Consider the following 27,037-nt stretch of genomic DNA (forward strand, 5'->3'; position numbering starts at 1 on the left):
CAAGGATGGCACATTTGGATGTTTCAGGGGGAATAAAATAGAAGGGAAGAGAAAACATGAAGCTGTCATTCATATGAGGCAAGCATTCACGTGAAACTGGAACCAGAAAGTAGCCACTTCTTCACCTCGGAAGTGCAAAGGTTCACGATGTGTTCAGATCCCCACTGAGCAGGCACAAGGGTCTCATGTGGATTGATGAATCTGCATGGTATGTACTGGGGTGGTAATTCAATGTGCACTGGCTCTGCTTTGACTCAGTAATGACCACAATTTTGTTCTTCATGTGTGATAATTCATCACGTGAATTGCCTTGGATTCTAAATGACTCTGTTTCTCCTTCACATCGGATTGGGTCTGGATTTGAGTTCCAGTCTCATGTGTGATAAGGGCCTAAGATATTTCAAATGTATGCCTATGCATGTTTTCTCAGAAATAAGCCCCACTGAGTTCAGTTCTGCTTGCTCCCAGCTAAATATTTACAGAGTATGGCTTTAAACTAAATATGAAAATAGTTTCATATTTGGATGATTCCACAGATAGAAGCATTTTATTTTTATGTGTGACCCTTCTACAGATACAACTGGCTATAACTATACGTTGCATATGAATTGTACTTTGCATATGAACTATCTAATTCTTTTCTGGAGCAGAGTGAGAGATTATCTATGAGAGACATTTTAATATTCGAAGATTTATCTGCAAACATTGTTTATATGATCTGATTACATAAAATCTGTTAACATATTTGAAGAAACTTTAGAAGGCGAAATGTACCAACTACCCAAGTGTATGTAACCTCTTTTTAGGAAAACCTATCCTTTCCAAATTAGAAAAAAGTGAGAAATATGTTTAGAGCAAACCTGTCATCATCTGAGGACTATCAATAAATCGACCAGGTTTTTCCTTCAGTTGAAGGTTTACCAGAAAGAGGTGCCTTTTGTCTGAAGTGTGAAGCTGTATGAAGAAAGTGCAGAAAGAGTTATTCCATTTCATGAAACATCAGACCAAAGTGACAGAATATAGATTTGTTTTATAGCTGTCATCACTGGAGCACTTCTATATTATAACAAGATGTTTCTTGGGAAATGAGATTCAGATTTTCAGAAGGATGGGGCAAACAAAAGGTTTTATTCTGTCTTTATTAAGCAGGCCTCAGTAACAGAGAACCAAGCCACCATGGAAGCAAAATTCATACTTTAGTTTCCAAGTTCTGTGCACAACCTGGAAGCATGATCAGCTTTAATTTTTCCAAATGTCTCTAACTCAACAAGTAGTGAGTAAAGCTTAAAACCACAAGTGTAACTGGCCTTTACAACAATCTTCAGTTACAGTTTTACTTTTGAACAAATGATCCACAATTAGCTTATGTTAGAAAGAGCAATAAAAGTCTTGGGACTGAATGTAGTTAATGCTGGAGTTCACAGACCTAGATCCAGAAATCAAGGATCTAACACTGAAACAAACAGGATGCATACAGACCATGACTGTATCACAAGGATATGCAAAACAGACTTTAAAAGAGCTGAAAAATACTTGTTAATAATAATAATATTTATTTGTATACCGCCCTCTGGCAAACCAATCCGGGCGGTTAACAACAGTAAAATATAAAATATGACAATTAAAAACACTTTATCCCTCCCCCCCTTAAGACAGTATTAAATAGTATAACATATTAAAAATACAATATCAATGCATAAAAACAACAATTAAAAACTCAAAACCCTGATATCCCACTGTTAATCCTCAACCATCACTAAGATGGGGCCACAGGAGGAATGAGGGAATCAGGGAACCTGGGCCGGGATGGTTAATCTGGAAAGGCCTGCCGGAAGAGATCCGTCTTGACCGCTTTTAAGCTGTCTAATGATGTTAGCCATCAACTCACCTGGACATTGTTACACTGAACAGCAGATGAATTTATCCATCGGGCCTCAAATACCCTGTCAGTTTCAAAGTGGCATTCCAAAGGCATCTCCTAGATAATGATAAGACAGGCAGTGATTACAGTGGCCCCTTGTTATCTGCTGGGGTTTGGTTCCAGGACCTTCTGCAGACACCAAAATCTATGGATGCTCAAGTCCCATTAAATATGATGGCATAGTAAAATTGTGTCCTGTATAAATAATGGTAAAATTAAGGTTTGCTATTTGAAATTAATACTTTTTTGGAATATTTTCAAGCCATGGATGCTTGAATCCATGGATAAAAAAATCCATGGCTGTACATGCCAATATCCTTTTAATATTTTGCCAGTAAAAACAAGAAAGAGCTTTGCATATCACACTTATCAAGAATTTAAAGAGCCAAATCCTGAACATTTCCTTAAATATAATAAGAATATCAAGAACAATTACTTGTTCAATGCAGTTCAATAGTCCTAAAAAACTTGAAGTTTACAGGAATTTAATTTTCATCTTACTGATTCTGAACTGGAAGATCTACTAAAGAGGCTACACCGCAATTGTAGAGGTACAGCATTTGTAAGCATTGGATGGCATCCCTGTTACTAATTACTGTTAAACAGGCTATAAATCCCACACCAGCCTTGGAGAACCACTGTGTGTAAAAATTGACAATACCAGGCCAGATGGCTCATTATTAGGACTTTTTTATTCAGCACATTCTACAGAAACAACTGAAATATGATGTGTGCTCTTAGAATACTGAAAGTTTTCATAGGGTGTCCTAAATCAGGGGTGGGCAAAGTGCAGCCCATGGAGCTCATGTGACCCGCCCCCCCACAGCCATTTTCCTCATGTCCAAGGGTAAATAATTAACCTCCAAATGATCTTTAGGTGCATGGGACATTTTTGCCATGTTTTGCCCCTCTGGAACATTTAGGCCCAAGAGAAGTCTTTTTCAAAACAGGACATTAATAGGAATGACTCCTGGACATCTCCTGTTGCTAATGAAGAACTCTTTTGGGCGTCAAAAAGCCCAAGGGTGGGGGAACATGGCAAAAACATCCCCACATTCCCTAGAAGACCCAAAGACTCAGGTTTCAGTTCATTAATCAGATAGTCACTATTTCTTATTACAAGCAAGAGATGAGGTTATCTACAATGTGTACTTTGGTAAGTTTATCAAGGGGCAACAATATGGTGTTGTTGTGGCGTAGGGTTGGCAAATAATGTAAGGAATGCTATAGTCTGATAACTCAATAAATTTAGTTTATTTAACCCATTCTAAATTCCTGGAGGGATTTTGTGTTCCTGAAAGTGAGGCATGATTCCAGGTATGGAGGCCTAAACTGGTCCATCTGTTCAGCTGTGCACTTCCTATTGAAGCAGCTGCTGCTCTCTCTCTCCCTTTTTCTCTCAAAACAAAAGCAAAACAACAAAACATCTGTAAGATGCTGTCACACATGGAAGCAGCCTTTCTTTCCTTGCTTTTAAACAAAAGTGAGAGCTCTAGCTGCCACTAAGTTGTTGCTGCTATCATGTAGGAGGAAGTATTCCTAGAGGAATGAATCATGATGTGTACTATGTGAATAGTTAAAGTATGAAGGGTCGGGGCTGCATAGTCAAGCTGCCTGCAACCACTTCATGATGGGATTTCATCCATATCTAGGACATGATAGACCATCATTTGAGGCTGACAAAAAGGGGGGTGTCTGGGTATGTTTAGCCTGGGGAAGAGAGGATTAAGAGGTGACATGATAGTCATATTTAAATATTTGAAGAGATATCATATTGAGGATGGAACAAGATTATATTTTGCTGCTCCAGAGAATAGGACATGGAGGCAATGAATTCAAGCTACAGGAGAAGAGATTCCACCCCAACATTAGGAAGAACTTCCTGACAGTGAGAGCCATTCGACAGTGGAACACACACTCTCAGAGAGTAGTGAAATCTCCTTCTCTGGAGGCTGGATACTTGTTAAGAAAAGTGGGAAGAAGGTTCATGGATGATGGTTAAAAAGTTCAAAAATGTAGGTGACTTTTGATTATGAATGTTTGTACATACAGGTTGAATCTCCCTTATCCAGACTTCCAAAATTCAAAATACTCCAAAAACCAAAACATTTTCAATGGGTGGCTGAGACAGTGACACTTTTGTTTTCTGATGGTTCAGTGTACACAAACTTTGCACAAAATTATTTAAAATATTGCATAAAATTATCTCCAGTCTTTGTTTATAAGGTGCATATGAAACATAAATGAATGTTGTATTTAGACTTGGGTCCCATCTCCAAGATATCTCACTATGTCCATATATACAAATAAATATTCCAAAATTTAAAAACATCCTAAATCCAAAACACTTCTGGTCCCAAGCATTTTGCTATGGGATACTCAACTTGTATAGGCAAAGAAATTATTAGCTTATTCAAAAAAACACAGAGAAATAAAATGTTATTAATCTCCTCTAGTTTTTACAGACAGGCTGAGAAAAAGCCAGACTGTAAAGTGGTTGTCTGGAATTGTCATTTGGGAACGGAGGTTCTTCAGTAGCTTTCCTGTTTATTTCACCTCTTATCAAGTTACACACAGAATTTCTTCCTCTGTAGTCACCTTACAGCACCCCAAAGGAAGCCAGTGTTTTTTCCTCTTCTTTTCTGCTGACAATGTAGTGGCACATCCTTATTTATCAGTGCCAGACCTTAGGGAAGCAACTGTAATAAAGCTACAGTACAAAGAGTTTTCTTTGCTGGTGTTGCAAGCAAACTGAGCCTTTGTCTACGACTTGTTAAGTTCCTCTGTAGGGTACTGCTACTGCTTCAAAAACTGTCAATAAAGGCAATTTAAGAAGCTTTTGAAGCACTCTTTTGCTCTCAGCAGAAAAAGGAGAGACCATGAGCATGTACAATTATGAGCACGGGAAGTGTTTTTTGGGTAAGCCCACAATTAAATTAGGCCTGCAATTCTACATGATGGTTTAAGAAAATGACTCATTATGAAACTCTTTAACCACTAACTTTTTTCCAACTATAACCTTCTCTATTAGGATTTTCTGATCAAGCACATATACCAGCTCTGTCCCATCTCTCCTAGGAACCTGAGGAAAAGAAGACACTTAAGGCAGGATGTTTAGTATATCTACCCTTATCTCTAATACCTTAAGTGGAATATCCACTCTTGGTTTTTACCATTTCTTCTCCCACAGCTGCTCTGAGTTGTAAGGGAGTCTGCAAGTGATGGACCCTGTCCTTCAGAGAAATATTCTGTTCTAGTAAATATTATTATGGATCTATGAACTGTATAATATATTGTACAGCTGAGGGCATTAAGTGGATATGGCACCCTCACTGTAGTGGATCCATCTGCTGCATCTGCATGGAGTATTTGTTTAATATCCTGTCTTAGTAAAGCACCCCACATTAATTAATGCAGGATAACCCAGAATATTGGTTAGTAGAGGATATTCCTTTGTCCCAGTATAAATATTGTGGTATATTTTTTTAATCAGCTCACATAATGTCTCCTTTTAGAAATTTAAGAGGAAGAGCAAAACAGTATATGGTAATAATGCAGTTATTCATTACTGGCTTTCTGTATGATTACTTGAGAATGGTTGATTAATGTATTGTAATGTAATGCAGAAGAAGTAATTCTAAAATTATTTGCTTGATCAAATCCACAACAGGTGTGTGAACAGAACACAAATCTTACTAAATGTAAAAAAATTATATCACAACCCAGAATATAATTTCAGAGAAGGAATAAACTTATTTCTGATTTTCATTCAGTTACAAGCATTGATTTTTCAACTTGCTGCTTTTGAAAAGATGTTTCCCATTTCTTTCTTTCTTTGGCATGGGGTTTATGGCACTGCAAGCAATATGGTTTGATGTATTTTCTCCTATGAGAACCACTGCACACCTGCAAAGCTCACTGTCTGAAACTGGGGAGAGGGGTCAAGTGTTTGAAGTTGAGTTTCCCCCCAAACATTCTGTTCTAGTGAATGTTTTACAATATTGTAAATCCATGCATTGTATAAATACCATGAAGGTTCTTGAATTACATGTAACAGTTCCCTAGTTAAATTCTGCATAAAGACAGAACACCCTTTTTTCTTTTTTCTCTGTTTAAGCCCACCCAGTCATTTGCCAAAGTGGCTGTTTTCTATTAATATACTCTGATGTGATGACTATTCCTGCTATTATGAATGGGGTGAAAGACAGGTTGTATATTACCTTTATTTTAGTTATGAACTGAGATTGGTCCTCCATTAACAGTCCCTGTTTTCCAACTCATGGCGTAGATGTAGAATCCATCTGTTCAGCTGATTCATGCATTTCTACAATGCCTGTCTAGTTCATTACCTTTATAAAAGCTGCATTCATCAAAGTGATGGCAATGTCTTGAGAATCCCCGGTTGACACTGGGGCAACAGAGGCAGGCACAATCTGTGGACAATCAGTACTGTTCTGTATCTCGAGAGAGAAAAAATGAAATGAAGGTTAATATGAAGCCTCTGGAGCCTTCCTAACATAGAAGCAACAAAGGTACCTCAGAACTGGGTTCTTACAATCAGTCTTTAGACTGAATTTGAAAATTACTAATGGTTAGTCCAAATTTACAACATCCTTTTGCTGTAAACATTCTGGCTTGCACACTTACAGTCTCATCCTGTGCATAAAAGTAAATCCCATTATAACCAATGGGATTTGTTCCTTGGTAAGCGCCTTTACAACTGCAGCTTTAGCAATGTAATTATAAGTATTCCACCGCCACATTTCCAGTAATGCTTCCTGCATTGTACAATTGTGATTCCTAAAGTCCATGGGCAGCTGCCAACTGCATGAGTGATATAGAGCTGGTGCTAGTTATTCCTATGCCAATCGAGCAATAAATCTGCTCTGGGTTTTAGTCCAAATTTTAAAGGAATTATCCAAGCTACTGGATTTATTTGGGCGGATAAATGGGGGGGGGGGGGGGGGAACACAGGTGGTGAATACCAGCTTTCCTTAAAAGACCAAAAGAAAACTCAGAACAGACTCACCACCACTCTGACATAGAAACCAGTTGCACAGATCCAGAATATATCAGTGTGAAAACAAGAAATGTCATAAATATCTTTCCTGGGATGAGAGCTTGTAAAACATGTACTGTTCTTTTTCCCATTCATTATCTGTCCTACAGATAAACACTAAGCTTTTAAACATGAGTTGAATGATTTATCAATCTGGGATTTTTCACAGTAAAATTAATTTGCTCACAAAATAAATGGAAAACAATATGCTCTCATCAGCTGCCAGTCTGACATAGCTACTATATCCATGATTACAATGGAAAAATGGAACCAAATGATACTAATAAGATAAGAGTGAATTTTCCAAAGAAACAGAAATTCCTGCAAGGATCTTCTTGGAAAGAAACAAAACATTTGGCTATTTTTAGTATGCATTTTGTGATGAATTTTATCAATGCATGCACATAGACGCATAGACACAATAACTCCTCAGAGACTTAGATAGAGTACTCTTAAGCTGTCACTGCCAATTGAACACAGTTTACATTCTCATCAAGCCATGCTCTTGGACAAACTGATTTTACAACTCTCATAGCACTTCAGTATCTGCCCTGGAAAAACTCAAATAAGCTTATCAAAAGCATGACCAGCACTGTTACTGGTAGTTATGTGCCTTATTTGCTGTGACTGCATAGGCAGTATATACTGGACAGAATCCAAGATGAGCAAACCATTTTCCATGCAAATTAAGACAGAACTGTTTTTACAATGGCTTGAGAAATAATTATTTCACCATCCATTTTCTGGACAACTGCACTGCTTTCATTCTGATATGTTTACAACACTACTTGGCTCCAGGTAAGATCCACCTTTATACAGTCCTTTAAAACACAGGTGTTGAATACCAGGTTGGTAAATAAAAAGGGGCTGACCACTTCTAACTTGATCCATGAAGAGTGTGCCAAATTGTTTTGTCTAAGGACTGTCATGTTGATAAGAAAGGTATATATATCTCCAATATGTTCACCAACTCTTTCACCACAAGCATGACTTGAGACACAGGGGTATGCAGTGACCACAATACATAAGAATAACATCTTCTTGACCATGTCAACTGGCTTGAATATCTTTACTTGGTTCTGTTAGCTAGTTTGTCCTAACTACAGAGCCATGTTGGCAATATAATAACTAGGCTGCTGACTAGCAAGTAAGACATTATCATTATAGGGCTCAGGCTGGGATGGTGACAAAAAAACTGACATTTTCACCTCCACCACCATATCCATTTGCACTATACTGGAGAGCGAAGCTTTTTGCAAAGAGCCTGTAGCACAGAGGCTAAGATAATCATTTGACAGAATATTCCCAAAAGACCACCACGATCAATTTGCATTGTATTTTGTAGGTATAAATGAATTTATGAGTTCTGATTTGGATACTATAGAGATGCTGTCTACATGAACAGAATGATCCAGAGAATATTATAGCCATTGGAACTGTTCAGTGTACAGCCTTCTTGTTCTTAATTTTAGCCCTGGCTGCTCTTAATTCTCTCCCAACAGAAACTTGTGTAACAGCTGAATATCAACATAGTGACATCAAAAAGAGTTCCACTGGACTACGTTTAGCCCTATTAAAAAGTGCAAAGGCTTATAAATCTATACAGAAGGTGAAAGCATCCTTATGTTAAATGAGAAAAAAGCCCCTTTCCTTTCTCTCTAAAATATATCACTTAAATTGATGGACAGACACAAGATTTGATTATTATGTGAACAACTTTTATAATATAATCATTTTGAAGTCAGTATCACTTTTTAGGCTCAAACAGGTCTGACAGATTTCATGTCAAAAGCCAATTCACTTTTTAAAAATCCACAAAACATACATAAACAGATTATGAATGTCTTAATGGGTAAAATAAATTAAGAGTATCAAGACTTTCCAGTTCTTTTTGTATTTGCTTATTCATAGGCTTGCATCCAGTCTGTTTCTTGAAATATCATTGGTCTCTTTCCTGTTCGCCTCTCCTTCCCCATCTCCCTAGTTAAACAGTAGGATCGTTTTATTTTAGAGAACATTCCTCTTTCCCTTTTAAAATTTCTGTTGAATTTGTGTTCTGGAAGCAATAGCTTTGTTTGCTTGGCAGCTTGCAAGATAGTAGAAATATACAGACAAGAACAGACACAATTAATTTAAGAAAGTACAGGGATTAATGCAAATTGACCTGCGGGTGGGTGGGATGGGAATGAAAAGTCTTTCCTAAATTTCAAGAGCTGCTGGTAAGTATTTTTGAATGAGAAAAATATCATATGGGCTCCAAAATAAAATGGTTTGCACAGGAACAGAATCTGGGACTTCCAGATACTCCCCCCCCAATTTGGAGGTGCCCTATGATACTTAAGAGAGAAAGCTCTGTACCTCCTGGTACAATATGAGCCAATTGTACACACCGGCACTTTGTGCTGGCCTGTGGCGGAGTTATGGCATAGTGTCCGCACACTGCATGCCCTAACCCTGCCCCCAGGGCACCATTTGGGCATGCACTGGTCCACATGGCACACACCATGATGACACCCCTCTGGGGTTACATCCACATGATGCAACACTGAAGTGGCATCATAAAGCCGTGCCACTGCAGCTATGGTGCCCCTTGGAGGGTGCAAAAAGGAGCTGCTTTCTGTGGCTCCTTTTTCTGCTCTCTGGAGGCCAGATCAGGGCCATGGTGTGCGGTTGCCGTGGCCCTGAACCGGCTAGTAGAGGAGCGGCTGCATGCCAACCATCTGTACAGCCTCTATGTCTTTTTCTCTTACTATTGCCATTGGCTGACTTCTGATTTGTACTGCAGCAGCAAGATAACTAAAGAAACAAACTACATAATACTATAAAACAGAATAGAACATTTCTTTGCCATGAAAGCTGTGAACAAAAGACTCTGAGCTTACAATGTCTTTCCCATCAGTCCTCCTAAGCTCATCTACAAGGTTTCTCAATTATATTTAAGTATCTTTTGATTGGGAAAAACATTATTCAGAGCTTATCAGGACACTGGTCTTAACCACACATCTTCCAAGGCTGCCTCAGCACGGAGATAAAATAACAGAGATATGTAAGTTTAGAAATAAATCAACAAAGAGAAAGTGCTGTGACTCTGATCTGTGAGACTCCTTAATATGAGCAAAGGGTGAAAGCAAACTCAGCAGGGAACTGAGCATAGTGTGCTGTATGTCCTTGTATGTCAAAGCATCAAGCTCAGACGGCTAGAAAAACAAACAACAGGGAAGAGATTAATTCACTGCCTCACAGTTCCTTTCCCTGCCTTTCGTAGTAGAACTTTCCAACTGCTACCTTCTTTTATGGTTGCCTGAAGGAGAAGAGAGTGAATGTTCAAAATACTACTATATATTTGGGCTTGTCTCCAGTCTGTCCAGTTTTCCAAGCAATAATTTTTCTGTCACTGGTCTATCTTCTTCCTCCCCATGTTACTTTTGGTCAAAATAGGAAGAGTAGATGTCTGGGAGATAAAGAGACATCAAATGGAAGGGAAACCTTTTTTCTGGAGCTAGACATTGAAGAAAAAATGGATAGGAGGGCTTCAGGTGATCTTTCAAAGTCATGTATATTATTCAATATACAACTCTCCAGTTCTCATAAAATGTAACTAGCCTTCAGCAAATTAATGACTGCCCTCCAAGTATCAAAAACAAGAAAATTCAAATATTAGAGGAAATAGTAGGATTCTAAAGCTGTCAACAGATGTGCACTGACTGCTTAATTTTGAAAAAAAAAAGCTTTGCTTTCTCTTCATTGTTTTAATACTTAATATTCCCTTCAACAGGCCAAAACATTGGCTACAATTGAAAATTCTCCAGGTTTTTGATGCATACATGGAGTTCTTTTGTAAGCAAGAGTTGTACCAACTTCTTCAGTACAGATGAAAGCATTTTCACTGGCTAATGAAGCTGTTAATGGAGCCAACAACACAAGAAAGAGGATCTCAAATACCTTGTTGAACAGCTGAATCCTACCACACAATGGAAATACAACTGGGTTAATTTTCAGTGGTAGAACTTGGAGAATGCTGCTGGACTACCCCTCTTCATCTTCTGATGATGATTAAGATGATATTTGCTCATGCCCTATACCAGTGATGATGAACCTTTTAGAGGCTGAATGCCCAAATTGCAACCTCAAACCCACTTATTTATTGCAAAGTGCCGCGTCCCTCTGGCTTTCCAATAACAAACTCTGGCAAACTCTGTGCTGGGGCGACAGCACATGTGCCCACAGAGAGGGCTCTGAGTGCCACCTCTGGCACCTGTGACATACGTTCACCCTATACACTGGGACTTTGGTATACACTGGTTTGGTTCAAAAACCCCTTGTGGATACCAAAGTCCATGGACACTCAATTCATATTGTATATAATGGTGTGTTAAATGGTGTCCCTTATAAAAGCAGGTGAAATCAAGGTTTGTCTTTTTGGATTTTGGGGAGGGGGTATTTTCAAGCTGTGGATGCTTGAATCCATGGATGCAATATCTGTTAATATGGAGGGCCAACTGTGTATGTATATACTCTGAGGCTGTTTTCTTATGACCACTTGTTTTCTTTTTATTCATTTTATTTTATTTTGTTTTAAATTTTATTTTATTTTAAATTTCATTGATTGTACTATCCAATGTTGCTCAGAAAAATTATTAACCATCATTAACAATTATTCAGTTTCAAATACACTGGTGGAAGAGAGCCTATCTTTTAGATGTTCAAACATTTCTCATGTTGCACACCCATCTCAGCAGACCTTGAGAGAATACGCATCACTTCATCAGCTACCAATATTCAACATGAATGAAAAAATAATTAAAGTAGCCCCATCCCAAGTGAATTTTGTGTATGCCACATAGCTTATATATTAAGACAACCCCAAATTTCTTCTCAAAATTAGGTGGAGACTCACCAACAATTATACCTGATACCACAACAATAGGCACCAACTTATTTATTTACAGTTATAGCAAAACTTAATTTCCCCCCAATGCATCACATTTAAATCTTACAGTTGATGTGCCACAATACACTCTATGAATTAGAAAATTTTGGGGATACCTCCAGGGTCCCCAATAGCCATTTTCACATGATGTAATAAATTTAATTTTATTTATATAAATATACCATTGGTGAGGGACAGACCGCCCAAAATAGGCGGCCTGCTGGCAGCCTAATTTCCTCTGGAGGGAAGCTGCAGCCGTCAAACGGCACAGCTTCCCTATGGAGGAAAAAGAACCCGGCAAAAACAGGTTCTTTTTGAGCCATAGGGGTGGCGTAACAAGTGCGCCACTGGCACACTTGTTACATAAGCACCACGCAGCAACGTGTGGATGCCACGTGGTGCTTATGTAACAATGGCGGTGTCCGTGTACACAGGGCTCTGCCATTGTTACGGCACCATGGCATTTTAGGGTTAGGGATCTTGTGGTTGCTGCTCGGTCCCTAACCCAAAATCCGGCGCCAGCATGGCGCTTCATGCCCGTTTGTATCAGGCCTTAGTTAAAGATGCAAATGTGCTACTGGGCATTACTTCTTTAACAGAGAATTTGATACTAGAGGCCGAAATAACACAGCAAGAATGGAGACAGTGTTTCAGCAAGTTGTTTATCCTTGATATATGCCTATATGAAATGAAGCAGCCAAGTCAGGTAAGCCTTGTATAAGTAAACAAAAGCAATATATAAAAAAGACCACCTGTAGGATTTTTCAAAAATGCATCCAGGGACTGTGTTTTCTTTTAGCAGCCTCCACTTTTCTTATGTTTTCTCTTTTAATAGCCAAACTATTTAATAGCCAGATCTATGCTTTTTAACATGCTGGTCATAGCTGGTGAGGCAGGTTTATGAACTTTCCCCCTTTCACTATGTTTTGCAATTTATGCATGCTCAATAAGGGATTCTGGAAGTAACTGCTAGTTACCTTACCTTTTTTTAGGCAGGCAAAGACAGCTACAGTAGGATTAGCTATAGGACTTGAGAATCTGTGGATTTTGGTATCTGCGGGGGGATCTGGAATGGATCCCCCACAGATACCCAGGGCCCACTGTATTTACTGTAGATATGCTACTGCAACCTGACAGATTCTGTTTCTTCCGTCCTCTTTCACCAAGCTGCTAACAAAAATTTCAGCTAGATAGATGACAGGAAGAAAATGGGAGGCATGGGAAGATGTAAAAAGCTTTCATAAAGAGGAACTTCTTTGTCAGAGATTTTGCTAACTGTACAGATATTAACCGAATACACTGCTATTTAACTAGTACTGTCTAAACTGAAGGCTGGAGCTTGATTTTAAGTGTAAATGTTGCTGTTTTAAGGGTGGAATGGGTGAGATCCTACACTGAAAAAAACGAGTTCCAACACTGAACAACAGACATCTGAACAATGGATACAATTTCACCCCAGTTTCTAAAATAGCAATTACCATTAGAACAGAAGGATGACCCACATTTCTTCTTTATTTGGTAAAACGCTTCCCCAAACAATCTGAATAACCACACATTTGGTTCATCTGTACTGTAGAAATAATGCAGTTTGACATCACTTTAACTGTCATGGCTCCATCCTACAGAATCCTGGGATTTGTTGTTTTGTGAGGCACCAGTACTCTTTGGCAGGGAAACTGTGCACAAACTTCAGCAGGTCCAGAATGCTGCATCCAGAAAGCTGACCAGCGTCAGTTACATGAAGCATATAACTCCCTTGTTGAAACAGTTTCACTGGCTAGCAGGCACAATTCAGAGTGCTGGTAATAATAATAATAATAATAATAATAATAATAATAATAATAATAATAATAATAATTTGTATACCACTTTTCCATAGATCAAAGCAGTTTACAGACCATATAAAAGCCATTAAAAACATCTCATAAAAATAGGTAAAATCCACTAATACAAATTATACAAAATCTGAACAAAATCATTCAACAGGGTAAGGCAGAGAATCGATGGGAACGGGAATACACAGCTTCATTTTACAGGGGGGAAGGCTTGACAGAAGAGGAAGGTTTTGAGCCTCTTTTTAAATGTTACCAGGGAGGTCACAAGACGGAGCTCCTCGGGGAGACCATTCCAAATTTGTGGGGCCGCCACTGAATAGGCCATCCGGGATGTAGAAACATGTTTGGAAGATGGAATTTCCAACAAGTTCTTCCCGGAAGTCCTGAGTGTGTGGGGCGGATTATGACCTATAAAGCCCTATATGGCTTAGGTCCAGATTATTTGAAGAATGGTATCTCCCTATATGAACCTGTCAGAACATTCAGTTCTTTGGGGGAAGTCTTTTTCTCAGTCCCACCACCACCCCAGGCTCATTTGGTGAGGACATGAGAGAGAGCCTTCTTGGTGGCTGCTCCCACCTTCTGGAATGCTTTTCCGTGGGAAGCTATGGTGGCCCCCCTCCCTGCTTGCCTTTGTTGTCAAGCAAAAATGGTTTTATTCATGCAAGCTTTTATTATACAATCATGTCAGGGTGGCTTTTGGGTGGTGTGTGTGTTTTACTTATGCCTTTTAACTTTTGTATATTTTTATGTGGTTTTATACTATTTTTAAATTATTTTAACTGTTTTAAGTTTTTATGGTAATTTTAAAAAATGTTTTTGACCTGTGAGCTGCCTTGGGTCCTTTCTGGAAGAAAGGTGGCATACAAATGAAATAATAAATAAATAAATACCTTGTAAAACTACAAATCCCAAGATTCCAAAGGATGGAAATACAGCTGCATTTTAAACAGCATTTTTTTGTTTTTTTTGGTGTAGATACACCCTGTGTCTCCTTTAAAGTGACAGTCATCACTTTGAAGGGAGTAAATGTTTTCATCCTGGCAATGCATACCCTGAAAGATTACCAAAACAGCCTCTGTTCCTTTTGAGTAGAAAAGATTCTACAAAACAGAAGTCCTTGTTTGAACTTATTACAGTGCTAGCACACACACCATGCACACTACAAATGTTATTAAGGGTTAAGCTATTAAATCCTGGTTCTCAACTACCTCCTTTTCAGTGCTACTGTCTTTTGTTTCCAGCCCAAGGTAACCATCTGAACACTGCAGCCCACACATCCTGATGTTTAATCACCCTAACAAACACATTCTAGATGGATGAACCTGGTACATTCATTCGCACAGCAGGTATACTTTGCCTGAATGTACCTGAGACAGAAAAGATCTTTTCACATTTGGTATTTAATCCTTGAGAAATCTGTTATTATTATGCATTTAAATAGTTTCTTTGATCTAGGGCTAGGAAGCAGTTATTTTTAAGCATTAATTCTTGCAGCTGGATAGGTTTTAAAAAATCATTTTGCACTAGGGACACTGAGACAGAATGAATGATAAGTGATGCATTCAAAGTCACAAACAAGCTTGTGTCAAAGACAGGGAAAGGACTCCAGCTGCCAAGCCTCATATTTTCATCACAGTTCACTGACACAGCAGAAAGGATGGGCTCAACGTTTAACTGCATCTGGACATTCAGTACAGCTTTTCATATAAATCCAGGGTTCCCACAGTATATCTTAGTGACACATAAGATAAGACATTGCCAGCTGACACATGTAAATGTACATTTAAATGGCTAGACATGACATTTGCTTCAGTGAAAGCAACCTGATAGATTTCTGAATACATATCTCAGGACTGTTAGTGCAGGAATTGTATGCTTTGAATAAAGGCACACTGCGTGACTGGTAAGAGTGGGTAAAAGAGTGGGCATGGGAAGCTCCATGGTCATTTTTGTGACCCTTGACCCTTCCAGACTTCCTCAACTGCCCCTTTTCTGCCCCTCCTCCAGAAGCAGCAAGTCACCTTTTAAAAAGCTTGCTGGAGCCCTAGCATTCTTCAGCATTAACCCACCCACCCCTGCAAAAAACCCTGGCAACTTAAGACGTAGAAAAAAAACTTTCAGTAATCTGGCACTCTTTGGAGCTGTGCAGACCGGCTATTATGTCTGGCCTGGGGGTGGAGTTGGTGCATGGCGTCCATACGAACCACACCCTGACTCTGATGTCACACATTACACCACATGGTGCATGGCATCACAGCACTCTTCTGCTGCTGTGTTTAGATGAGACAGTGCCAAAAGAGTGTTATAAAGCCACGGTGTGGTGGCTACTGGGGCTGCAGCATGTGGTTGCTGCGGCCCCAATCTGGTGAAGATGGAGATGGCTGCGGGCCGCCCCTTAGTGGCCTTTGTGGCCTTGGAAAGTACTGGGGCAGAAAACTTCCTCTAGCTCATTGCATTTCCCCAGCCCTAGTACAGAGAAAGGGAGACAAAGAATTGTTTCCATACCCCCCTGATAAAGTCTTCAACTTGGATCTTTAATCTAGCTACAGGCCCTATGGTTTTAACACCTAGCTGGAATGATTTTTGGGGTCACTATTCTGTTTCTCTCTCAGCCTGATGAAAAGCCCCCAAGGACTCAGTAGCTTGCCATTCATGACATTTACTAGATTAACAAAAAAATTAATTACCTAGGCTTGTTTTTAGATAACCTACCCAGGGGTTGTCTGCATGGGGAATAAAAAGCAGTTTCACCTGGTTTTGAGCCTCAGTTGTTTAGACAACACACAAGGCTGAAATGGGGTGAAACTGGGGTGAAGTTTCACTTTGAGGTGAAAAAATGGATATCCATTTGTTCTGCTCTGATGAGGAAAGTGCATGCTATCACATCAGCAGCACAACACAAGTGTGGAAATGCAGGAAAGCCCAGGCGGCGTAAGCAGTCTGGGGCATGCGCCCTGAGACCAGTGAGACACAGCCACTGGCCCCATTGCTCACCAAACTGCTTTTAAATTTGTCAAGCATACAGGGACATGAGTGGCCTGCTGCACCATTGACCCATCACACCATTGAGCTGGTACACACCCCATGACGCAAAACTACAAGCACAGCAGGTCACCAACAATGCAATGGATGTCATTAAAACATACACAAACCAGACAGTCCAATAAGGGGTCATGGGGTTAAGGGGGCTCATATCATGGGTTTCCATGATTGCACTTTGCCAATATGCAACTGTGTGGCCAGTCACACAAGGCATCCAATGAGATGGCAGCTGGATGGGAAAAGAGAGGTAATTGGCAGTAGCAGGCAGTATGTTCATGTGACAGTGCACATGCATGGGAGGAGTGGGAAAAAATCATTAAGTGGAGCAGTTTGACACTGTGTGTTGCAGACTGCCCATGAGTGTTTGGCCTGCCTTGGGAGTGGGTCATGTGGACAGTGGTGGTTCCACCTGATTTGGGTTTGGAAACCTAACTTGGCATCTGTGAATAATAGGAACCAAGATTCATTGTAGAAATCTATTACTTCAAAATGAAAAAGGAATTTGTGCCAAATTACCCTTCCTACTGTTCCAGTGAGTCTTTTAACCCATATGAGCAGATTTCCAGGTACACAGGTCTGTAAGGTGAGAAGGAATAAGTGAATATTATCTCTCCTCTTTTCAACTGGTAGGAGTATACATGAGTGGAAATCAGCTCTGGAGAAACCCATGCCATAGGAAGTATACTCAGAATCTCAGCCATCGGTGGGACTCACATCTTAATGAGATGGGAATCAACTCACAGATACTTGTAAGTGTATACATATGTTAACTCCTGTGTTACATTTCTGAAAAGAACTAACCATTTAGGAAAGCAGGACTTTTTATGTTTGCGCATTCAAATACTGATATGCCTATCTATTAAAATTCACTAAAACATAATTTGAAACTTTCTCCCCCTGCCCCAGGAAGTAACATCTGTTAACTCAAGCCATTATATGAATTTCAGATTAATGCAAATCTTCAGGGCTTTGACCACTCCCCTCCCTCCTGAGTCCACCTTACTGCTGCAAAAATTTCTCCTGACTCCAGGAGATTTAAAGGGTATATAAAAGTGAGCACATGGGTTCCTAGATTAGCCTTGCTGACCCCTTTTGAAGATGATCCCTCCTTGGATGTCCCGGATTCATCTGCTTAGTTTAATCCTTAACAGTTTAGGCAGTTTGTTTTGCTGATACGGCAAGGATTCTAGAGGCCTGAAAAGGTGAAGCTGTGGTCAAGGGGCCACTGAAAATGTTATACCTTTCCTAAAGGAGTTGGTGTGAAATGGTAAAGCAGAACATATGCCTTCCAAATTATGCTTCATGGAGGAAAGAGTTTCCAGAACTCAAGCAGTATTTTTCTTGCTGCCTGTATTGAGATTTCCAAGGAACCATGTAGTTAGATTTTGTGAAATTACTGAGTCATCTTTGTTTTCTGTATTACAGCTTTACTTTACCCATCATGGTTGTGTTTACTCCAACTACATCATTAATTTATCTGCAGCTTTCAGCACAGGACTGTCTGTTTCTGTTGGTTTAGCATTCTGTAGCATATTGTTGCACACAGAGACACTATGGAGATTTTCACACAGGTACGGGATAGGAATGGGATTACTCGCTTGTCCTTATACCATGCTTAACCCATCTGTGACTGCGATGGCATGAAAGGCTTTCAAATTGTAGCACTCATTCCTGCATTAACCTGTGATTAAAGCGGCATTGTATTAATGCAAACTTTCGTTAATGCAAAATGCTGGCCAATGTTGCTTTAATCGCAGGTTAATGGCAGAATAATGTCTGTGTGACTTCGTCTGAAAGCCTGTTGCAAGATTGCCGTCATTCGCACTTATCCCGGACGGGATAAGTGCGAATTCCATCTGAAAGTCCTTCCTGCAATTGCACGGGAAGGATGAGAAAATGACAGGACAAGGATGTCCCTTGACTGATACTCTCCTATATGTATTTTGGCACTATGTGGGTATTCTTCATGTGTATACTTGTATATACAATTTAGTATTTATTGAATGCTTTTGTGGCTCTGGATTTGTGTATCATGATTTTGTAATTACACAATTTACTACTTAGTTTTTTACACAGTCAAGTGCTTTTATAGCATTTTGCTTGTTGTCTACCACTATTTATAAATTGGTGCAGGTGGGTTACAGGTTGTTAAAAGGGGAGGGACAACCATGTTTCTGAACCAAGTGTTCATCTTCTTCTGCACTGGATGTTGAATGAGGAGAAAGGAACTTGCTTCAGCAATACTTCATATACATAACAGTATTAGGAGCACAGATGGATTTGACCACATAATAAAAACTGGAAACACAGTGGCCATTCACTGATTGCAGGAACTCAGTATTGAATTATATGAAATTATTTACAGAATGCCGATTTTCAGTGTGGCAAGTTGGCTCAGATCAGAGTGTGGAAAGTACAGTCCCTGGACCAGCACTCAAAAAATGATTTCAATTATTTTTGCCACAAATGGAAGGGGAGAGATTTTGCAATAACCTCAAGCTATTTTATGCACATGAAAAGCCTTTCTCAGAAAGTAGGAAGTGAATCGGAACCAGTTGACTTTGTTTTTATTTCAAGGACATTCCTGGGCCTAAAATGGCCCACCCCATCCACTCCAAAATGTAGTAATGCCCCCTATGGTTCAAGGAGATGTGGTGACACAGTTTGGCCACAAAATTCAGAAAAGTTAAAAAAAAAACATAGGGAAGTGTTGGGTGCATAGCCCTTGAAGTTTCCACAGAAGTCCAATTCAGCCTCTGAAACCCTGATAGTTCTTTGCTCCAGTCTTAGCTTCTAAACTTCAAAATTATTTATGAATGAGGCTGTTGAAGATTTTGAAGAATGGATCCCATCCTTGGTATTACCCAACAACTCCTCCAAACTTGGAGAATAATGTTCCTAATTTTGACTAATTCTTGATGAATCTGTAGTGATCCTACAAACTGGATCTCTATTAGAAACAATAATGAAAAGTGTTACTGGCAGAGCTAAGAGAGGAATCAGAGCTATGTTTGAAGAAGCTGGAATAGAAAATTTGAATTAAGTGAGAATCAGTGTAACATTGGGGGCTGGTGCAAAGACAGTTATAGGAAACTGTAAGCCCCTACAAATGAGGTTACTTATATAGAACTGGAATTGACAACATCTTAGTGAATATAAAGGCTTGGACAGAAATGCTGTGCATCAGAGCTCTTCCAGCAACCATTCCTGTAGTGCCCCAGCCTGCACATAAGGAAATCTGAGTTTAGCTGAAGGAAGTCTAAGGACTGAACTGAAGTTATGTCTCTCAATATTCCACACAGAAGCCAGTGGAGCCAGAATGTGACTTGTACTGTAGCACTAAGAGGATCTCAGTTGTCTGAAGACTTCCATTCCAAAGCATGATCTTGATAACAGTAATAGACTTATTGGGATGAGTATTCCTTATAGAATAAATGAGATTCATGAAGTGGACTCAGTCTGCAGAGGTCAGACAACAACATAGGTTGAATACGCTGAATGGGAACTACTACCAAATGAGCTTCTACTTCGATGGATCTTGTCTTCATTCTTGTGGAATGAAGAAATTGTCTTTCCAATTTAGTACTAAAGACTGAGAATGGAGTACAAGGCAAATACAGAAGAGCTTGAATGCCATAAGACAGGCTCAGCTTTCATAAAGATTTATGTTTAAATGCTTGGAATAGAGCTATAGTGGACACATTCTATAACTAGGTTCTGAGATAGTAAGTGTTAGTGCAACCATAGCAGGTAAAATTATTGGGTCATTATCTTACAATTGGAATACAAAGATTTGTGGAGGACTAAACATCTGGCTAAATGTATTTCCATCTAGAGACTGTAGGTTCTATTCTTTATAAAGCATTAGGGACTGTCATTAAAAAACAACAACAAGAATAGTATGTCAGTAGAAAAAGGACCTAAATACCCCAAAGGTACCAGATCCTGTTTGGAAGTTAAGCAGGATCTGCCTTGGTTAGTACTTGGATGGGGAACCAGCAATAGAGGAAGTAACTGGCAAAACCACCTCTGAGTATTTCTTGTCTAAGAAAACCCAGTGAAATTCATGGGCTTGCCATAAATCGATGGGTGACTTGAAGGTACATCAGTAATTCACATCTTTGCCAGTCAATAATTCCATTTCATGCACCTTCTCAGTAGAATGTGGCTGATGAAAATTCACTATAAACAATATATTTATATGTAGATATACATATTTAGATTTAAAGTACCTCCCAGAGGGCATTTTCCATCATCACCCCCAGACTATGGAACGGCCTACCGGATGAGATCCGTCTACTTACATCCTTAGACAGCTTTAAAAAGGCTGTTAAGACGGATCTCTTCCGGCAGGCCTTCCCAGAATAGAGAACCCTGCCTTAGAAAAACGTCTGGGAAAGATACTGCTGCTCCCACTGGTTGCTTCTTGGTATGATGTTGTTGACCTTCTGGTCAGTTTTTAACTTGTGTGTTTGTTGTTGTTTTTTGTTCTGTTTTTTAAATATTGCATTGGATTTAATACTTTTTAAAGTAGGTGAGGGTACCAGGGATTTTATATGTTTTGTATTTTTAACTTTGTTAGCTGCCCCGATTGTTCTCAGAGGGGCGGAATACAAATAAATTTATTATTATTATTATTATTATTATTATTATTATTATTATTATTATTATTGTGGGGGGAGGAACAGTTCAGACATAGCACTAAGCAGTGGTTTAGCATTACATGAATGAGCAGCAGCATGTCCCTTCTCTAGTGCAGATGTCAAGAGGCAATTGGAAGCATCTCCTTCCTGATTTAAATAAACTGGAATTTCTCATTAATACCAATCAAACAAAGCAAACTGAACAAAGCAAAAACCATTTTGATGAAGCCATGTAGTTATCACATGTAAAACCTTGTATGTAATAAATTTACACTGTACAAATCCTATCTTCTTTGTCTACATCTCAGTGATTCACACCAATTGAGGTAGAGTACAACAAAGTAAAAATTGGACTGTGAAAGTAAATATGGAAAATACGATATAAAGACGGCTTTCTCTAAGTTTTTTGTGGGTTTTTCAGGCTATATGACCATGTTTTGGAAGAGTTTATTCCTGATGTTTCACCAGTATCTGTGGCTGGCATCTTCAGAGAATGCTGGCATGGAAGTGAGTGGGGTATATATACTGTGTGACCCTTGATTGAGAGGAAGTCATTTACAAGTTAATCTCTGTGTTGGTTTGTTGTTGAATAGCAAGGCCTCATGGTGTCTATTTAATTAGTGACTGCACCTATCGGTAAAAAATGAAATGCATAGATGTAGGATGGAGCGTAGTAGTTAAATGCTTGAACTGCAGCCACTCACTCACAAACCACAAGGTTGTGAGTTCAATACCAGCCAGGGGCTCTGGGTCAACTCAACCTGGCATCCTTCCATAGGTCGCTACAATGAGTACCCAGCTTGTTGGGGGCAATTAAGCTTACACTTTGTAAACCGTTTAGTACATTGGTAAGGGGTATAGAAATGTACTAGCTGTTGTTAGGATGGGGGACACCTAGCTTAACAACAGTACACGTGAAAGGGATCTAGGAGTCCTAGTAGACCACAAGTTGAACATGAGTCAACAGTGTGATGCAGCAGCTGAAAAGGCCAATGTGATTCTAGGCTGCACCAACAGAGGTATATCATCTAGATCAAGGGAAGTAATAGTGCCACTCTATTCTAGTTTGGTCAGGCCTCACCTGGAATACTGTGTCCAGTTCTGGGCCCCACAATTCAAAAATGATGTTGAGAAGCTAGAGCATGTCCAGAAGAGGGTGACCAAAATGGTGAAGGGCGTGGAAACTATGCCTTGTGAGGAGAGACTTAGGGACCTGGGTGTGTTTACCTTGGAGAAGATTTAGTGGTGACATGACAGTCCTATTTAAGTATTTGAAGGGGTGTCATATTGAGGATGGAGCAAGCTTGTTTTCTGTTGCTTCAAAGAATAGGAGATGGAACAATGGATGCACACTACAGGAAAAGAGATCCCACCTAAACATTTGGAGGAACTTCATGAAAGTATGAGTAGAACATATTCCCTCAGAGAGTGGTGGAGTTTCCTTCTCTGGAGGTTTTTAAACAGAGGCTGGGTGGCCATCTGTTGGGAGTGCTTTGATTGTGAGTTCCTGCAGGGCAGGGGGTTGGGCTGGATGGCCCTTGTGGTCTCTTCCAGCTCTATGAGTCAATGATTCTATAAGTAGTTTAAATTTTTAAAACAATTAAAATAATCACAATTAAAACAATAAAAATTACTTTGAAACATACAAAAGTTAACAAATAAAAATAAAATATATAATGTGAAATCCAAAAAGATGAAGAATTTCAGATATGGTCAATGAAAAACTCAGTGATGTTAGGAAAATATGAACCGAAACTCTCAAAAATTAAGAATAATCTACCTTGAAAGTCATTCAGCTCTTCCATGTAGATTACCAGGCAAGTCCCACAGAACCCTAATGTGTGCATCCTAACAGATCATGTTATCTCTTCATAGTTCAAACCACTGTCCATTTATTTGTCTTTATCCTAGACATGCATGCACATTTGGAAAAGAAAGTACTGGAGGCTTGGGAAGGGTGTGCTCAGCATGCAAGCAAGGAATGTACCCAATTGTAATTTATGTGACAAATAGAAATCAAAACTTTGCCTCACTTTCATACATAACTTTTTGTATAACACGTTCCCAAGGCTATTTCCAGAATCTATAGAATTTCTAATGCCTAAAGGGAAAGTAGACAAAATATTGTTGAAATGAAAAAAGTAGTACAAATTAGTAAGTGTTATATGCTTACATTCATCTGTATTGAGTCCGCACACTCAGTTGCATTAGAGACACATGTGTATTTTCTAGTACACCAGTGACACTTCCATTTAGCTGAGAAACAGCTAATACACCTGAAATGAATAAAAGGCATGTATATGTATTTGTTAATAACAACATAATGCAGATTCTTCTCTAAAGCTATATATCCCTCCCAAGTCTTCACATTCTTCATTAAATAATTCATTTAATGAAGAATGTGAAGACTTTTTTATGTAAATGTTTAAAGGTTGTTCGTCTGTCATTCTATTGAGGCCATGGACCATATGTAGAGATATTTAAAAAAATGTTCATATTTTTTTCCATCTAAGACAAAAAAATAGTGTGTCTTCCATATTTTTCTGTGTTTTGTGCATTTTGTAACTTTGCAGGACATTTTCATTTGCACAAAACACTGTATTTTGTGCAGAATGCATTCTTTAGGGACAATACTACATTCTATCCAAAACACAATGCTTATGCACAAATGAAATCTCTCAGTGATTTACCTCTTTTTCTGCATTACTGCTGCAGCAAATACTGCTTTCAGAGGTTTATACAGGTAACTGCAATTACAGGGCAGTGAATAATCCTGGCTTTCGCTGGATACCCAATACCATCACTACCTATCTCTTGGCCATTTTAGAAGATAAAGAAATCTTAAGATAAAACCTATTTATTTGTCTTTTGGGCTGCCCACAGTATCCACAGAATTCTCCTTCAGCACTGCATTTCAAAAGAGGTGATTCTCTTCCTATCAGTTTTAATCACTATCCAGCTTTCACAACCATACATAGATATTGGAAATACGATTTCTACTTGACATTAAAAAATGCTGCCAATCATCATGGAAATATTACCACAAACATCTAAACTTTAATTTTTTAAAAATTGAGTTTGTTAGCTGCAAGTATACGCTAACAACCACAGTTAGGGTCTTAAATGGCATTTTCTAAATGCAAATAACTAGATGATATATGAATACAGGCAGCATTATTCACCCAGTAAACATTTGTCAGCATGTATGCTCTGAAAACATGTTACTGTCATGCTTTCAGTGCTGATCCAAACAAGCATGTTATTCTGGAAGAATACTGGATTTTTTTTTCTTCTAGAGCATTTACTTGGCAAGTATCCATATTGTCCCCCCCCCAAGATTATATATGTTCTCACCCTTACTGTTGTTCCCACCCACAATTGCCTCCCCACAGTTCTCACATGTACTGCAAAAGTGACAGTTACACTAAAGGAATCAATGTTGAGTCTAGCAAACCATTCTATGGAATTTTTAGCAATACTGGCAGTGACAAATGAAGAATAATTATATTTAACATTTTAATAACCAGTCATTTCCACAAATCTGTAGAAGCCACATAACATTCAGGATTATTGGATCCACTCAGTATATCTTCTGCTGTATAGTACAGCAGATTGAGCAACAATTAAGTATATAGTGTTTCTCCCTTGATAGTTAAGTGGAGTTCTTAGGGTTAAATTCAAAGCTTTCAGATAAAAAAAATATTATTCATATTTAAAACATAAAAGGAAAAAAATGCCAAAAAACCATCAAAGTGGCCATATTGTCTGAAAGGCTCGAAGGCCCTTTCTCTGCAAACCTTGGCAAGCTACACCATCTTCCCTGCCAAATCCTGCCCAGGACTCAAAATATCTGGTTGATAACAAAGTATTTCTTGCTTAATTAACCCTGTAGAATAATCACTCCTGGGTGATGAATGCACACTTTTTAAAAAAGATTACTCAATTTACAATCCCTTCCCTACTTTAAAAAAGAAAGGAAGGAAGGAAAGGGTCTGATGCAAGGTACAGCCAAGCAACCTACTGTTTGTTAGTGACCTGCCATCCCTTCTCCATTGTAATTTACAATCTATAGGATCACTCACGCTGTCTTTGGATAAATGTTTCCCGTTCTCTTGCAATCATAGATAGTGAAATTGGCCTGCACAATATTTTTGCCGTTGACTCTTACAGCAGTTTGAACAATCACATGGTCTGAGGGGAAAAAGCCAAAAGATATCAGGTCACAAGAGAGTTATTTTCATATTTTTCTTTGATTTCATGACAAGATAAATGCATACAAATCCCCCTCTACTCTTTTTCTTAGAGGACGAGGTTCCTTCTCAAAACTCAAGAGTTCTTATTTAAACCAACTAATTTAAACTATGTTTCTCCAAGCCAGTCAGTTACATTTACAGTGTGTGTCATAAGTTTAATTCTGTGAACCCTACAAATCTGAAATTTGGCATGGATACTTAGGAGGTGACTGCCTCTCCAGGTTAGTTGGGTTTTAATGGATCAATTTTATTCCACTATGCCATAGACCACAGCCAAAGGCATAGTTAGTTAATAATAATAATAATAATAATAATAATAAAACTTATTTATATTTCCCACCTCTCCCTGCGGATCATTAATGTTAGATGAGTCAAACAGGATCACAAACTTTGTGGAATTCCCCATTACTAGGAAAGCTAAACTTGTCTAACATCTGTATTTCCTGTTGATCTTCAAATGACACATATCCAGAGGTAGCTGTGTTGGCCATGTAGCAAGGTTTAATAACATCCAGTATCCACAAAGGAGTGATACCTTTATTGGAACAATCAAAATGCACAAAATACAATATCAGAGGATGTTATTGTACTTAAAAAGACAATGGAGGTTTGTAATGGGGAAGGGTGTTTAAAAAGTGGTAGTTGAGGTACATACGTTTACAAAGAATCTAAATAGGTTTTTGTGGGTACCTGTACTTTGGGAACTGAGAGAGAGAGAGAGGGAGGGAGAGAGAGAAGTATGTGAGTGATTCTGACAGACTTGAATGCTGGTACCTAGTAAGGCTGCAGAGTAGATGAAAGACTCAGTGAGCATCAATGTGAAGGCTGAGAAGGAGGAGGGGGGGAAGAAACAGCACTGGGCAAGTAAGGTTCTACATGATTTGGGTCCAGGTTACCTACAGGACTGCCTCCTCCCATATAATCTGTTCCATACACTCAAGTCCACTGGAGAACATTTACTCCAGTCAGCCTGGACTAGGCTGGCAAGTGTTACCCAGAGGACTTTTTCTTCAACCACCCCTAGACTATGGAACGACCAGTTGGAAGTGATTTGACAGCTGAATACACTGTCTGAAATTAAACAGCATTACAGTCTCTTCTAGTAGGCTTATCCAGATGATTTTTAAATTGTGAATTTTAAATTATTAATTTTAAACTATGGATTGATGGTTTTAATATGTACTAGTCTTGTTTGTTCCTTTAAAATTCTATTATATATTCTAATTAGTTTGTGTGTTTTTAACTGATTTTATCTGTTTTATATTAACCCATGGGGAGAGGTGGGCAATATTATTATTATTATTATTATTATTATTATTATTATTATTATTATTATTATTATATTGGCCAT

The 27,037-nt window shown here is 38.8% G+C and overlaps 1 protein-coding gene across 2 annotated transcripts in view; it reads right to left on the reverse strand.

Moving 5' to 3' along the window:
* PLXND1 (plexin D1) overlaps nucleotides 1-27,037 on the reverse strand; it is a 226,404-nt gene that overhangs the window by 115,693 nt on the left and 83,674 nt on the right. Inside the window, exons 7-11 of one of the 2 annotated variants that reach the window (XM_042451226.1) lie at nucleotides 25,516-25,624; nucleotides 23,607-23,709; nucleotides 6,271-6,375; nucleotides 1,889-1,978; nucleotides 861-954 (exon numbers count right to left, since the gene is read on the reverse strand). In XM_042451226.1, coding sequence (XP_042307160.1) covers nucleotides 861-954; nucleotides 1,889-1,978; nucleotides 6,271-6,375; nucleotides 23,607-23,709; nucleotides 25,516-25,624 — 501 coding nt within the window. Of the gene's footprint in view, nucleotides 1-860; nucleotides 955-1,888; nucleotides 1,979-6,270; nucleotides 6,382-23,606; nucleotides 23,710-25,515; nucleotides 25,625-27,037 lie in introns of both variants that reach the window. The other variant, XM_042451225.1, reaches the window with a different exon arrangement.

The sequence above is a fragment of the Sceloporus undulatus genome, chromosome 2 (assembly GCF_019175285.1).
Source record: "Sceloporus undulatus isolate JIND9_A2432 ecotype Alabama chromosome 2, SceUnd_v1.1, whole genome shotgun sequence".
Lineage (NCBI taxonomy): Eukaryota > Metazoa > Chordata > Lepidosauria > Squamata > Phrynosomatidae > Sceloporus > Sceloporus undulatus.